Source organism: Carcharhinus amblyrhynchos, chromosome 14 (assembly GCF_965287045.1).
Source record: "Carcharhinus amblyrhynchos chromosome 14, sCarAmb.v2.hapA, whole genome shotgun sequence".
Taxonomy (NCBI): domain Eukaryota; kingdom Metazoa; phylum Chordata; class Chondrichthyes; order Carcharhiniformes; family Carcharhinidae; genus Carcharhinus; species Carcharhinus amblyrhynchos.
Window position 1 is genome coordinate 57,640,772 of NC_137337.1, and position 16,101 is coordinate 57,656,872.

At 38.0% G+C, this 16,101-nt stretch overlaps 1 protein-coding gene across 7 annotated transcripts in view; it reads right to left on the reverse strand.

Moving 5' to 3' along the window:
- Positions 1-16,101, reverse strand: part of ttbk2a (tau tubulin kinase 2a) — a 264,660-nt gene that overhangs the window by 66,738 nt on the left and 181,821 nt on the right. For all 7 annotated transcript variants that reach the window (XM_080202945.1, XM_080202938.1, XM_080202939.1 and 4 more), the window contains 3 exons: positions 15,449-15,541; positions 11,277-11,402; positions 7,712-7,869 (listed from right to left, as the gene is read on the reverse strand). In XM_080202945.1, coding sequence (XP_080059071.1) covers positions 7,712-7,869; positions 11,277-11,402; positions 15,449-15,541 — 377 coding nt within the window. The remainder of the gene's footprint in view (positions 1-7,711; positions 7,870-11,276; positions 11,403-15,448; positions 15,542-16,101) is intronic.

Below are 16,101 nucleotides of genomic sequence, written 5' to 3' on the forward strand. Positions count from 1 at the left end.
CAAATGCACTAAGATTCCAAGCAGCACATTGGGGAGAAGATAGCTGAGCAGCTATTTTGTCTAAGTTAAGTTCCAGTGAGTACCGAGTAGCGCAGTACATTCATGAATCAAGGAATCAGGGGAACACGTTGGGAGCCAACCTATCGATACACTGATCAGTTAGTTTTTTTGCTGAAGAAATAAATTACATCAAATTACTAAATATGCATCAGAATCTTCAGATATAGTATATATATATATACGTATCTATTTACATGTAATAAACTTTTAAGGGCGTTCGTTTACTGAAGCACTGTCTCTTGAAGTCAAGGATGGTATTTTCCTAAAAAATGGTCAAATGACTACAAAGTACCATATCTTCTTATTGTCAGAAAGTAAAAAGAAGCAGGTAACTTGATGGGGAAATTATAAGATGACTTGTTTTAAACAGGGAAAGTCATCAGCAAAAAAAACAAAGAATCTAATGTTCTGCATATTCAAATCTTTGCACATGACCTTTTCAATAACCAACAAAACTCAGGGTTTAAGCCTGTTTGGTTGTGTGGTGGTTTAACGGATTCTGCCACATAATGGCAAGGTTATGCCTGCAATTTCACAATTTGTGATTTTTATTGTAAGGCTGGCCAGGAAAACAAGTTTAAAAAAAATAAAGATATCTGCGGCTTTTCTTAATGGCTGCAGTAAAAGTGAGTGACTGAGGTTTGGGACTGACTTAGTTAATAAAAACTGTGCATTGTGCAAGGTAATTTAATGAGGAAGAGTTTGATGTGGAGGAGAAATGGAGGGGGGGGTGAGTAGAAAGTATTTTGCTTTTACTGCAAAATAAATGCAAGTATTTTTGTTTGAAAAAGTATGCGGTTTATTATTACAGAACAATATTACCACACACGCTGAAATATCCAGTATATGTTCAAGAAAACTTAAGAATGTATAGAAATGTTAGAATCCGTCATCAAGGAGGAAATAGCAAGGCATCTTGAGGGGAATTGCTTGATAGAGCAGACGCAGCACGGTTTCGTTAAGGGGAAGTCGTGTCTGACAAATTTATTGGAGTTCTATGAGGATGTGTCTAGGGCGGTGGATAGAGGAGAGCCGGTGGATGTGGTCTTTCTTGATTTTCAGAAGGCGTTTGACAAGGTACCTCACCAGAGGTTATTGCAGAAGGTAAGGGGGCATGGAGTTGGGGGTAGGGTGTTAGCGTGGATAGAGGATTGGTTGTCAAATAGGAGGCAGAGAGTGGGGGTTAATGGGTGCTATTCGGATTGGCAGTTGGTGACTAGTGGAGTGCCCCAGGGGTCGGTGCTGGGGCCTCAGCTATTTACCATTTATATAGATGATCTGGAGGAGGGAACCGAGTGTAGGGTGTCGAAATTTACTGGTGACACCAAGATTGGTGGAACGGCAAATTGCGCGGAGGGTGTGGAGAGTCTGCAGAAGGAGCTAGATAGGCTGGGCGAATGGGCCAGGAACTGGCAAATGGAATTTAATGTTGGCAAGTGCGAGGTGGTCCACTTTGGTAGGAATAATGGTAGGAAGGACTATTACTTACGTGGCGAAAAACTGCAGCAGGCGACGGTGCAGAGGGACCTCGGGGTCCTTGTGCATGAGTCGCAAAAACCCAGCCTGCAGGTGCAGCAGGTGGTCAGGAAGGTGAATGGGATGCTGGCCTTCATAGCGAGGGGGATTGAATATAAAAGTAGGGAGGTCTTGCTGCAGCTGTATAGGGCATTGGTGAGGCCGCAGCTGGAGTACTGTGTGCAGTTTTGGTCGCTGCACTTACGCAAGGATATTTTGGCCTTGGAGGGAGTGCAGAGGAGGTTTACTAGGCTGATTCCGGAGTTGAGGGGGTTGAGCTATGAAAAGAGGCTGAATAAACTAGGCTTGTACTCATTAGAGTTTAGAAGAATGAGGGGCGATCTCATTGAGACATATAAGATGATGAATGGGATGGATAGGATAGAGGTGGAGAGACTCTTCCCGCTCAGAAAGGACAGTAGGACTAGGGGGCACAGCCTCAAGATAAAGGGGGGGCGGTTTAGAACGGAGTCGAGGAAGAACTTCTTCACTCAAAGGGTGGTGAATCTCTGGAATTCTCTGCCCGCTGAAGTGGTGGAGGCTGCCTCGCTAAATATTTTTAAGACGCGGGTTGATGGGTTTTTGATAAGCAAGGGGATTAAGGGTTATGGGGAGAGGGCGGGAATGTGGAACTGAGCCACGACAGATCAGCCATGATCTTACTGAATGGCGGGGCAGGCTCGAAGGGCTAGATGGCCTACTCCTGGTCCTATTTCTTATGTTCTTATGTTCTAGAAAGCTTTTTGCCAATATGCATTTATTTGATGAGGCTGGTGTTTTAGATCATAACAATAGGTGCCCTCCAGTTTAAAACTTTGGTCTGTATAAGTTGTTTCTTCAATGTGCTTTTCTCAATGTGAGTTTCAAAAAGATACTACCACACAGGCAAGAAAATATTATGACCTGATTTGGCCAAGACGAACCACTTATAGTCAGGAAAGGAACTAGACACATGTTATGGTAAAATTTTCAGATAACCAAATGCAGTCTACTAACTAAATGCTTCACAAGATGAATCTAGCTGATAATCATTCTAAAATAATGAGCTGTGAAATAATTGACCTCAAACAACGTATTCATGAGCAACCTCTCCCTGAAGCCTTTCCTTAGAAGCCCAAATCATTCCAACAATGCAGGAAAGCATCAATCTGGAATACAATCTGAAACTAATAACAAGAAATATCCTACAGTTTGTCCAAGCAACAACTCAACCCACAAACTCCATTTTATATAGGCAGGGTAAAATTTAACTCCGGGGCTGCTATCAAATAATCTAATCCTTGAAAATCTGCTCTATCTTGCCAGAATCTTGCCTGGTTTCAAAAAACCTCAATGATTGTACCTATGGGTTTTCATCCTTTATTTAAAGCTTTTTGCCATATGGTTAACAGACACGGTTTATTTTGTTACTTAATATAAAATTGACATGTACTTGCAAGTGACAGTAATTTAAAAAATACAGGCTGCTGCAGACAGCATATGCATAATTATTCTAATAATCCAAAATTATTCTCCCCTACAATGACAAATTGTAGAGACTTCACTAACTAATAAAATAGTATATCCTGATTTGTGATTTTTGTAAAAAATCTAATTTTCAAGTTGGCGTACGTATGAACTTGCTTTTTTAAATTCCAGGTTTTGTTTAATTAATCAAATTTAAATTCCCTGCTACTGTGGTGGGATTTGAACTCTTGTCTCTGGATCATTAGTCTGGGCCACTGGATTGCAAGTCCAACAACATAACCACCTGCTACCATATCCTACATGATAACAATCCTATTTATATTAACTTTGCTTAAAATATTACCAGTAATGAAATTATGATTGAACCATTTCAAGGCTCTTCAGAAAGGACTCCTATCTTCTATAACTCCTCCAAAACACTGTTGCTTATATCTTATTCCACACTATGACCTGCTATTCCTTCCTTCCCATCATTCTTTGTTTCTGTGTATATTTTAGTCTCTCACTCTTTAGAAACATCTTTGGATATTCTACATTTATATAAATACAGCACATGGATAAAAAAGTGTTTTGCAATCTGCATAGTTCCCTCTCTCTTTGGTTTCCATATTTCCTGAATGGGAGACAGCAAATGACCTACTCAATGACTAACAATACAGCTCACTCATCAGTTATTGTGGTGTCCAACTAAAAGACGAGTAGCAGCAGTCAAAGGTAATAAATAAAGCGTTATGTCTTTAGCAAGGTTTGGGACAGCAGAAATGGCTTAATTTGGAAGTAAATATTGGAAAGGATCTTCTTACATTAAATCCAAGTGTGGGCAGGTGATATTCTGCCCAGTTATGCTCAGGGTCTTATTCAATGTATTCTTTCAATTTTTTTCTATTTAACAAATGAAATAAGATGAACCTTATTAAATTTGTTAATGGTAAACATTTTATTTGTGTACTTTGAAAGTTACACCAGCTGTTCTGTAACATCCCATTTCAAATAGGCATTCCCACCAGAGAATATATTTCATCAGGGCTCCAAATGATTCTTTTACTTAAAGTTTCACATCAGCTTTCCTAATTCTGAATATTAAAGCAAGTTCGGCTAGCCCCCAGTCCAAAGTGAAGCCTGTCTGTGCAGATCCCATATACTCTGTCTCAGTTTCTTTCTCTCTGTTGCTTTCTCTCTGTAACAGAAAAATAAAAAATTCTTTAATGTTAAAAACTTTTTATTTTCCTTTTTTTATTGACTCTGGCTCTTTCAATCTCCTAAATGTAAGTCTTTCCTCTTTCTCTGTTCCATTCCCCACAATGCTACCCTCTGCTTTATTCTTCTTCATTTGCAGTCACTTTTATTCCTATCTGTTGCTACCTACAAGCTCTGCAGCAATTTCATCCCAAAATACTCCACAGGAGAAATAGAAAAATTGGCAACATGCTACTTAAGGAGAGATTAGGAAAAGGTGAATCTTGGCCAAAGAGGTAGGTTTTAAGAAGCATCTCAAGTGAGGAGGAGTAAAGAAATGCTAAGATATTTGGGAAGGGATTCCAGAGTTTGAAGCCTTGACAGTTGAAGCCAATGAAGGAACAATAGAAATTGGGGGATGTGGAAGTGGCCAGATTTGGAGGACTGAAAAAATTTTGGGAGAGTTGAAGGGCTGGTGGACTTCACAGAGGTGGGGAGGGGCAGAACCTTAGTGATTGAAAATAAACGTGAAATATTTTAAAATCAAGGCATTATGAGCCAACATAGCTCAGCAAACAGGGGTGATGGGGTGATTGGAACTTCCTGAGAGCTAAGCTTTAGGCAGCAAAGTTTTGAATGACCTCAAAATTACGAAGAGTGTAAAGCAAGAGGTCTGCCAGGAGAGCATTGGAGTAGTCCCTGATTTTGACATCTCTCCTGAAGCCCTCAAAAATTATGTTTGCCTTCCAACAACATTACTGCAATCTACACGAATGCAGATTATTGTGCCTGCCAGAACACAACACAAAACTTGTAATGAATTTATGATTCATGTTAATGATGCTAGCAATTACTAGCAGCAATTCCTAAATACATTTAGTGATTAAGTTTTTAGATCAATTGACTTGTGAACTGAGAAATGAAAGAGAAGCCCAGAGGTGCAGAATGCCATTCAGCCAACCCCCTCAAGATGCAGAACACATTAGTACTTGTTAACTGCTTGCTTCATTCTGCAGAGTAGTTAATTATTAAATAGTGTCTGCAGCAAGGTGACAGGTGGAATCTGATGTCACTCCAAGGGACAGCTCCCAAGTCTGAAACCATTCCTGTTGTCTTTAATCCCATTTATGCTCAACAGCTGTATTTGAGTTTAAAGAATGCATTTTTGATTGCTTTTGTTGCTGACTAAACTTCATGGATGAAGGAAAGTACATTTCAGGAATTTTTGCAAGCATTTTATTTTGTTCTTTTGAAGTCATCCAGATGGGGACTGGAGGCTACATGGATGTGACAGAAAACTAGAATACAAATTACATTACAGATTGATCCTAGTCCCGAATTACTGAAACAGGGGATTGTATAGTTTACTATGTTCATATTGAGCTAAAATAGATGAAGTTTCATAAACTATTATCTGTGGTGTCTCTTATTACTGTTTACCTATTACTTTATAGCCTAAACTATGTTTATAGATTTATCAGTTATTTTGTAGACTAAACCACTGCTTTTCCAAGTCTAGTAAATCCCTACAGGATTTGCACCATATTCAGGAAGCTGAATACAGCTCTGTGGTCATCTGTTCCATTCCTATTTAATACTACAACATCAGGGATTATTTAAGGAATAGTGCTTATTGTGAAGCATGAAAGTACATGAGTAAAACTCAAAAATGTAATTGTAAATCATGAAGTCTACAATTTCATTGCTAAGCTTTGGTCTTAAAAAGTGTAGATTGTAGGAACAAGAAAGTACATGAGGCGATAAGGAGTTCCACAACTTTGAGTCTAGGAAAGAATGAGTAGGAAATGGAACAAGAAAAATCAGTAAAGAAATGCATATAGGATATACGAGTTTTTAAAAAATTCAGATGCATTAAGAAATTAACAAGTCAGGGCCCACTAATGCTTAACTAAAATTCCTATGTTTCTAAAATTTATTTGGAAGGTAAATACCACATGTAATTTTAAATTTAGAATTGCTGCCACCTGCTATAAAAGTGGGCTTTTGTCCACCTTTAAGCACAGAATTTCTTTTTAAGTGTGGCTTCAGACATACAGGGTTAATGGATGAAAGGTCATTTGGGCTTCTAACAGTAGTCATATTCTCTCTCCACAGATACGTTGACCTGCTGAGATTTTTCCAGCATTTTCAAGTTTTCACTCAAGGTTAACTTATTGTGAAATGTGTCTTTCCTCAATAAACTGAGTGAAATGGCAGGATGATCGACTGTCTACCCATATGTAGGAAGATCCTTTTGGTCCACAGACTAAATAGGTTACTTGCGGCTAAAGCAAAGGCCAATTACAAATGGTGTCTTATCAAGGAATCTATTATTTACTGATTTGTTTTTGATCCATGTTTTACTTAAGGGAGTTTTGTCTAGAATATGTGCTTCAGACTAAGAGGTGTTCACATTCAGAGTTTTTCGTTTTGGAATTTGTACTTAATTCAACAGGTATCTATATCACCTCACCCACATATTGGGAAACTGAAGTAGGAATATTGCCTCAAACATCTTAGTGATCATTGGGCTGTTGGCAAAGATCAAGTGCAGGATCATGCATGAGGTCAGGTACAATGCCTGTTCTTGTCAGCTTGAACCTAGTATGGCCCTCCATTCACCTGACGAAGAGGGTAACCCCTCGAAAGCTTGCGAGTATATTATCAAATAAATAGGTTGGACTAAAACCTGGTGTTGTCAGACTTTTTACTGCCTTTGGGAGGGACCATGAATTGGATTCAATTGAATTGGCTTTTGGAGCAAGCAAAATGGTTTAAGGACTTGCTCTGCCCACACTGCACATTGTAACTCTGAGAAAGGAGTAAAATTTAAATTAAAAAAAGTTAGAAATAAGGGGCATTCATCTTTATTCTTTTCTGAATGTTTATACAATCATAATTTCATTGTGTTTGACTTCTTTTGTGCAAATGTATTAATTTCAACTGCAAAGGCTAACCTGAAAGAGATTATTTACCAATTTTCACAATAAACTTAAGAAAGTAGTAAGCATTGAATATGGTCTCTGACACGATTTCCCTCAATAAAAAGGATATTAACCTTGTGATATGCCATTCCATTCACTGTACACAGGCAAGGTTCCAGTTTATAGAAGACCTAGAAGGTCTGCTAATGGAAAAGCCTGCCTGCAAATACAGACTAATGCTGTTGGGAGACAGCCCAAATCTTAATCCACTGACTATAAATTGGTATGGTAAAAGAATTACATTATGGCCCTCCTCCCATCTATTCCAAATATAAGTCTGCAATTGCATCCCAAGTGTTAAATCACTTATGGGTCTATCACAAACAAGTAAAGCTGGAATTAACATACACTAGTGAATGACTATGGTCCATGATATTACATTGAGCACTGCCCCAATTATGAAGCATGGCATAATTGAGAGCACAAGTATTTTGCATGAAATATTTCTGCTATGGATTCAAATAAACAACCACAGCCTTAGAACAATCTTCTAATGGTACTCAACTCACCCAAGAGCAGCAGGTGTCTGCCGCGTATGTAACTGAGGAGTGGTGGAGGTGGTTATCATGGTAAGAGATCCATCTGTCCCAGTTTTCTCCCAGTCAAAAGGATCACTGTCAACAACCCCATGTATTTTAATGCTGCTGTCAAATACGGACATCAACAACTGCAGGATAAAGGGAAATAACTCAATTAGAACAGCAGAATAATAGCTAGATATGATGCTCTGGGATAGTCAGAAAAAGAGGTGATACATTACTGGTAGAGATTTCAGCAAGAGATTCAGAACTCCTTCAGTAAAGCCCATATGATTTTTAATAGTTTTTGCAGTATCCAAAATGAGGATGTCATGAGAAAATCAATTTTCATGACAATGGGAATTTGTGACATATTTTATTGTTTTGCATTTTTGTAAGATACACACTGTAAAATGAATGGCCAATGTACCATATCATTGTAAAATCATGACCACTGAAGTACTGATTGATCACAATTGAATAGCAGCCAATAATTGGCCAAGATGAAACAAGAGTTTCTAATTCATCTCAGGCTATACTTATATAGTTTTGGATTTAGCCATATTTTCAAATATTAAAACAAATGATAGAGCTGTAAAATTACCAAACCACTAATTAAAATAGCAAAACTAACCAGAGAAGTCCAAAGCTACTAAAAAGGTAAAAGATGTTTGCATCCTCCTGCAGTACTGTATCACATTCAACATTTCACAAGTTATATTTTATTTGATGAATTGAGATGAAAAGCAATTTCAATTTATTTTGTGGGGTAGATTTTCCCTGCTGTATTTGCTTGGAGTTGTGTTTATTTTACAAGCTTCATCATTTCGCCTGCAACAGGTTATATTTTCACAGTGAAATCTTAATTATTGTAACTAAAAAGTAATCTCAGTTAACTTGCAAGGTTTTGTCATACATTAAATAATAGCATCACAAACTGTAGGGACTTGTCAATCCTGTTAGGCTCTGGGAAATCATACTTCTTTGTGTTCCATAATTATTGTGATTTCTTGAAACATTGTAATCCTTATTCAGACCCAGGATCTGTACAATAGCTTAATTCTTTTCTATGATCCCAAAAATAAATTTCTCCAAAACCTCTCAGAAAACAAACAAAAACAATGGTTCCAAAGAAACTGAAAGTGTAAGGGAGGATGTTGTAGAATCATCCATATACTACAAAAAGGTAGATAATCTTATTTTCTTCATCAATTATGCATTGTAGGCACAATGCAAGAGGCATAAAACAATTCATAATTCAGGAGATGGGAAGGCCTAACTGGACCCAGACCCTGCAAACATTTGCTGAAAGTGTGTATATCTATATGATGTTAACCTAGACAAATAAGGCATTAGGTAATTCATGGGTGGATTTATAAAGGTGCGAGGGAACCACTGACCTTGAACTAGGAATGGCTTCCTGAGATCACTCACTCCAACAAACCCTTATGACCTAAACTCCCTGCTAAACTAAATTCCAGAAGAATGGGGGAAGACGAGCACGGATATGGAGATCCACCTTTTTGTTAATTCCAGAGTGGACAATCTAAGTGAGATTTGGTGAATTGTAAAATAGAGTAAATACAGTTGAGCAATTCTCCTATCAATCTGCACAGAAAATGGACCAACACATCTCTTGCACTATTTAATGATCAACAGGTACAGCCATATCCCCCAACCTAAAGATACAAATTAGAGCTGTTCATATAATAGATTTGAATAGAGAGTGACAAATCTGCTTTTTTCCCTTATCTATGATTTAATTGCCAATATTATTAATTACCATGTATTCTTTTTAGTGTAATCACCTCCCTGGCAACAGAACACTAGGGTGCATTTCTGCACCCAGAGATTGTTAGAGCATGAAGAAAGAAACAGCTTATGTAGCATACTTTTATGAATTGGGCCTGGCTCTGAACCAAGAAAAAGAATCCGCTAAGGATACTGGATCTCAGTTTTAGACATCAGCAATCACAGGAGAGATCACAGCAGTGTACACGAGGTCCTTATTGTGTTTGGTTGTGCTTTTATTCTAGAGACTGGGTACCTGGCTTCTCTACTACAACCTCTACTTTTGAAAAAGACAAGCAGTATTGTTAGAATTCCCTCACCTCCAAGTCATACAAAATCCTGAAAATGCTTTTCCCCCAACACTGGGTTGATGGTGCTCCCACTATGTAGGAATACATCACCAGAAGGACTCGCATAAGATTCAAAGAGAAACCATACCACAATTATCTAAGGGTAACCAGGATTGAACAATTAACACTAGCTAAAATGTGATAGTATGAAATAAATAAGACAAACATATATTTTGAATTTTTTTTTCAATTAGGTTCCTACAGGATATCCTGAGAATTTCAGAAGTTTCTCTCTTTTTTTTAAACTAGTCCTGGTGAAGGTATAAGGCATTTCAACAGAGATTTTGAGAACAATGGATTCCAGACAAGCAGTTTGTTATGGAAAACAGACTTTTAAGCACTGGGCAGAAGACTGGTGGAGCGGCCACCAGCCCATCAACAGGTGCTGTTTGGCAGTCTGATCCATCTTGCAAAATATGTGTCTTGTCATCTTGCCTCTGATAAATGGGTGTCTCACTGCAATCAAGACTAACCCCATCACTGGCACATAGATCAGACAATTCAGGTGAGGGATGGGAGATGCAGCATTCATTGTGCTGAGGAAAATGGCTTTGTGCAATGGTCTCTTAGAATGACAATCTATAGGATGTCATAAGATGAGATTTTCACTTCAAAACCAATCCACCAGTTGGGAAGGTGGGCGATTCAGCTGCCTTGCAGTCTTCTTTTAAGATGACACTGGACGGATTGAGAGCAGGAATACAGCACCATGTTATACTCTCCCCTTTGATTTTCAGATTGCTATCACATGGGCAGCACAGAATCTTAGAATTATAGCACCAAACCTGTGCCTAAACAGCCTGCATGCAACAAATCAAAATTAAAAGATGAAGCAGATAAGAGAAGCAACTAGATTTAACACTACTAATACTTTCTAAAAGCAGCAGGGTTCATTCTTATAAATGGAAAACTAATGAAAGGAACTTTAAAAAAATTCTGCCAAAGCTAGATTGAAACACACAAAAATCTCGAATGGGGGGAATAAAAGCTGATCCGTTTAGTTTGTCCTTGAGTAAAAATTATTTTACATGTCCTGAGTGTCTGTATAGAAGAGCTGATCGTGAGGAGGTCAGGACAAAAACCACGTCCATGGTCCCATAGTGTTAGGATGACTGAATGACAAAGAACACTACTGAAACTTAAAATTTTAATAGTTCAATGAAGCAATGTATGAGCACATTTCACCCCAAAGTGGCATCTCCAATTATTTATTATAAAGTAGTGGGGGGCAGCTGGATTCAGGAGGAGGCAAAGATCTTTATTACAGGAAAAAAATAAACTGGAGGCCATGGGAAGTTGTATTATTCTTACAGTATCTTCCAGCAACAAGTGAAGTGAGGTAGTCTTTGCAAAACCCATTCTGCATCTGGAACTATTATGGGTCTGTACAAGATTCTCACTCACTTGTAATTTACCTGGTAATCTGGTTTTGTGAAATAATCTAAACAAAGAACATGTTCCAGAAATAAAGCAAACTCTTGGGGGAGGTGCTTCAACATAAGGCGGTGATCATACTTCTCTTTTATCAGGCCTACTTGTTCCTGTAAACATAGAACAGAAAAAACAGGGACACAATTTAATCCATATATATCCAATTAGCAACAGTGAGGTCATAAATTTCAGCTTCAGTTAGTTCACTGCATCAACTAATTACAGATGACAGCTTACTTTATAACTCAAGACTCATCAACAAAAAAATCTTGCATTGCTTTACATTCTTTTGTTTTAACATGTTAGTCACTGGCTTTTTTATTTAGTTCCTTTCTAAAAGGTGTCACCTGTGGTTTACTGGATAACACTTGCACATCCCATTCAGATCTTTGTGGGTTCAAGCCCCATTTCAGGAACTTGAGATCTTTTGGCTGACACTCCCAAGTCGTATTAAGGGAGTGCTGCTTTTGTCTTTCAACTGATACGTCATAACTGCTCAGCAGATGGGTGATAAGTGAAGGACATCATGATACTTTTTGCAAAAGAGTAGTGCAGTTTTTCAGTTCTAGCCAGTATTTACCACTCCATCATCAACACTTAAAAAGCAGTTTAGCTGATTGAAGTCACATTGCTGTTTGTGAGAATTTACTGCATGCAAGTTAGCTGCCATATTTTCACATTACAACCAAGGTTGTTCCCTAAATTGTGGGGTATGCATCAATTGGGAATGTGCTGTGCAGGAAACAAACAGGCCACACACAAGCAACATTCCTTTCAAGATGCAAACATTGGGGTTAATTCTGAAGGGATTACACAGTGCAACAAGTTGACCATTCACAGTAAACAGAGATTAGAGAGAATTCATTTTCTGTAAAACACCTTGGACAGCTTGAGGCAATGTAATGTGCATTTTAAATGAACAATTTTCATGCTTTCCATTAAATACCTCTCATGCAAAAGATTTAGCTTCTAACTGATAATTGATTTTCTTTTTCTATCTAAACGAGATGTTGCTTCATTCCGCTTTTTGGAGTTTAATGGTTTACTGCTGTCTCCTTTATTGCCCTTCTCTGAATGCTTTTCACTGGGTAGCATCTTTTTGTTAAATACAGTGTATGGGAATCGTGCTCCCTACGCAGCCCTATCAGGGTAAATTCTGATTTGTTTCACCATCTTTCAGGAGGTAGCAATTACCTTGAAACTACTTTGGGTGAGGACACAAAAACACACTAAAAAAAAGAAACTTTTTTCCAGAGGCATTTTAGATCTTTGCTGTTTTCTCCATTCCCTCCAAATGAAGAAGCCCCTTAAATAGATCACAGAGGGTAAAATTGTAAAACTATATTCCTTTTCTTTGCCTGATGGGGAGATACCACCATTATGCCCTGATGGATAACCCATTCTTTAGTTGCCTTATTAATGTAGTACCACAAAAAGTCCAAGGCATGCTATTGAATCATAGAATCCCTGCAGAAGGGGTCATTTGGTCCATCAAGTCTGCAATGATCACAATCCTACCTATTGCCTACTAGCAAAATTTTCCTTACTTTCTGGAAGAGATTTTGAGCTTTTGTAAAATAGGAAATACATAAAAAATGCAAATTTGGTCCATTAGGTTTTTCAACTGGTTCTCTCTTTTCATGTTCGTGGTTTCTTACCATTATTCAATCAGCAAAACACTGCGCAAAACAGGCCCTCATACCAACACACTATTTCTTTCAAGTTTCATCTCAAGTTTATCAATGTTATTATGTACTTCAATCACTTGACATGACCATGAGTTCCAGAGTATCATCATGTTCTATGGAAAAAACTCAAGTTTCATATTTTATCTGTTGGTGGTTACCCAGATGGCATTCAGTCTTGTCTGGGCTCATCCAAAAGTATAAGCAGTTTTGTCACATCACTCAATTGAAGCTTCTCACAATTTTAAAGACTTCTATTGAATCTCCTTTTCATTTTCCATTTTCCAGAGAAAAGATTCCCATTTTGTTGAATCTTTCCTACTATTTGCACCTTCTCAATTCTGGTTACACCTTGTAAATCTTTCATGGGCTTTTGCCTGTGCTTCAATGTTGTTCAGTATTATGGTGGCCATATCTGCACATGCTTCTCAAGTCTGAACCAATAAAGGCACTATGAAAAAAAACTGCACAATCTGTAATTGAGCAACTAGTAGTGCAAGTGTCAGTACTGTAGGTAATACTTGACTGCTCCAAGCAGATCGCAATTTGCTGAGGAATTGAGCTCATGACTGACAATGACTGTCTTAAGTTAGAAAAGTGCAGTATTATGCACGTAGGTAGGGTGAATCCTGAACATACAAGCACCCTACAGAAAAAACATATTAGAACTGGTGGAGAATGAAAGAGATCTGGGTGTTCCAATGTGCAGGGAATCTCGAACAAATTGGATGTTGGGAGCATTTATTGGAAAATTGACAAGACAAAGCATACTATTTGGTCCATCTTTCAGACCCATCCAAATAGAATCCATGCTAATTCCCAGTTCCTTTTTCTAAGCAACAAATAAAAACCTCCCTTATTAAAGGTCATAGAAAATACTGTGGCTAAAAGAGCAGGTCAGAGACTAGGAATCCTGTGGCAAGTAACCTACCTCCTGACTCCCAAAGCTTGTCCACCATCTACAGTACACAAATCAGAAATGTGGTGGAAGACTCAGCTGGAATGAGTGCAGCTCCACCTACACTCAGAAACTGGACACCATCCAGGGCAAAGCAGCTTGTGTGATTGGCACCCCATCCACATTCACTCCCTCTACCAATAACAGAATGTGGCAGCACTACCTACAAGATACACTGCAGGACCTCAGCAAGGCTCCTTTGGCAACTCCTTCCAAAGCCACAACCATAACCATGCAGAAGAACAAAGGAAGCAAATACATAGGAACACCACTACCTGGAAGATCTCTTCCAAGCCATTCATCATCCTGACTTGGAAGTATGTCACCTAGTCAAATTCTGGACACACCACCCCCGCGCCCCCCCACACCCCACATCTCCAAGCAGATAACGCTGCAAATGTATTTCCCACTCAATCTTTCTTTAGCTAGCTTTCATCAACTTATTATATATATATGTAGCATGCTCTATCATCAATTCAAACTCATCCATTTTATTTCTGATGGTCCTGGGCGACTCCTAATTTATATATATATATATGTAGCATGCTCTATTATTAAGTCAAATGCATCCCTTTTATTTCTGATGTTCCTGGCAATTTTTTGTACTTATAGGACCCCTCTCTAATTATTAGTCCAGTTATATTCTCTTTTGCATGTGAGATTTTGAAAATAGGTAACTAAAATACATCAAATTCAAACATAGAGGAATGAAGGTTAATGTTCACTGGACTCCAGTAAGATTTACACAATGTTAGCTAGCAGTGATTCAACAGAAAAATAGATTTCTATTGGGCAATATATCTTTTGTGGACGAAAGGTAAGGTGTGAAACCTTAATAATGCCAGCATTTAATCAAATAAGTATATCCATACTTCCTAAATATCACCACATTTCATTCGTATAGGCAATATATTTTACTTTGATCTAAAAACAAAGGCAAAACCCATGTGTTTGACTGTTAGAAAAGGTTAATAGATAAGTTAAGTAAAACCCACTCTTTTTCAAATGATTCAACTAGTTTGTGTGGTATCTGGTTGATATATGCAGACTGGAAAGGGCAAGGTTTAGCCCCCAGTCAGTGCTCAGTTAGCTAATTCAGCCAAGTAGAACTACGAATGCTATAACCAGCTGTAGTTTATTATTTATCCAGGTCTTCAGGATTATTTGAGAATTATGAAAGAATAGATTCTACATAGGAATACCAGCAGTTGCTCTTAATACTGGACCTTTAATTTCAACATCAGTCTCATGAACATTTAATCTCACTTTATTAATACAAATAGCTTCTAATGATGAAAGGCATTGTGCAGACATACAAGCCCTGCAGTCAAGACAGTAGACCTACCACAAAGGAGCCCATTCCCAGTAAGCTCAAGGTCTATTAATGTTACACTTTGTGCGTTTACTTCCATTCCAGTCACTGTAGATAATTAACTGAATGGAAGTTATTGTAACTTTTCAGCAGTACATTGAATTCTGCCTTTGCATTTCAGTTTATTATTTTTATAAATACCTTGTCCTTTATCTTCCTCCACGGTAGCTGCCCAACGATAAACTCCACCAACATGTAAAATAAGGACCAAAGGTCATCATGTCGGCCCATTTCCTGTTTAAAAAAATAATCTTAAGCATGAGGCATCCAAACAACTGTCAGAAAGATGGATAGGAAAAAAATATCAGCAGACTAGTTCTCATGCCAATCATCATCAATATCTATTAAAAAAGTTGCTTTAATTCACTTTAAAAAAATTACTGAATATCATCACGCTGAGACTGGTAATGTGTTTAAAACAACAATTCTGTCATAAGGACTTCCTCATCTTAATAAAACAAATGAAAAGTGGCATTTGACATATCAACTGTGCAATTTTTGTCTTGAAAAGGAGTTATGTACTACTGTCAACATAATTATGGGAATATGGCTATTTTTCAACAGCAAGCATTAAAAAGAAAATGTTGGTCAGTCCTGTCAGTTTGTAGAGTTGCAGCTCTCCCACAGCATCTTCCCTTAAGGCCCTGATTCAGTTGCCATGGAAGCCTGCTGCACTGGGCTAAATGTATAATTGCATCTGGCACTCTACAATGGACCTTTGGGACAAGCGTCATTAAGGGTGCACTACAATAATTTCTTTAAATTGGATTAAAAATTAAAACTTTAAAAGCATA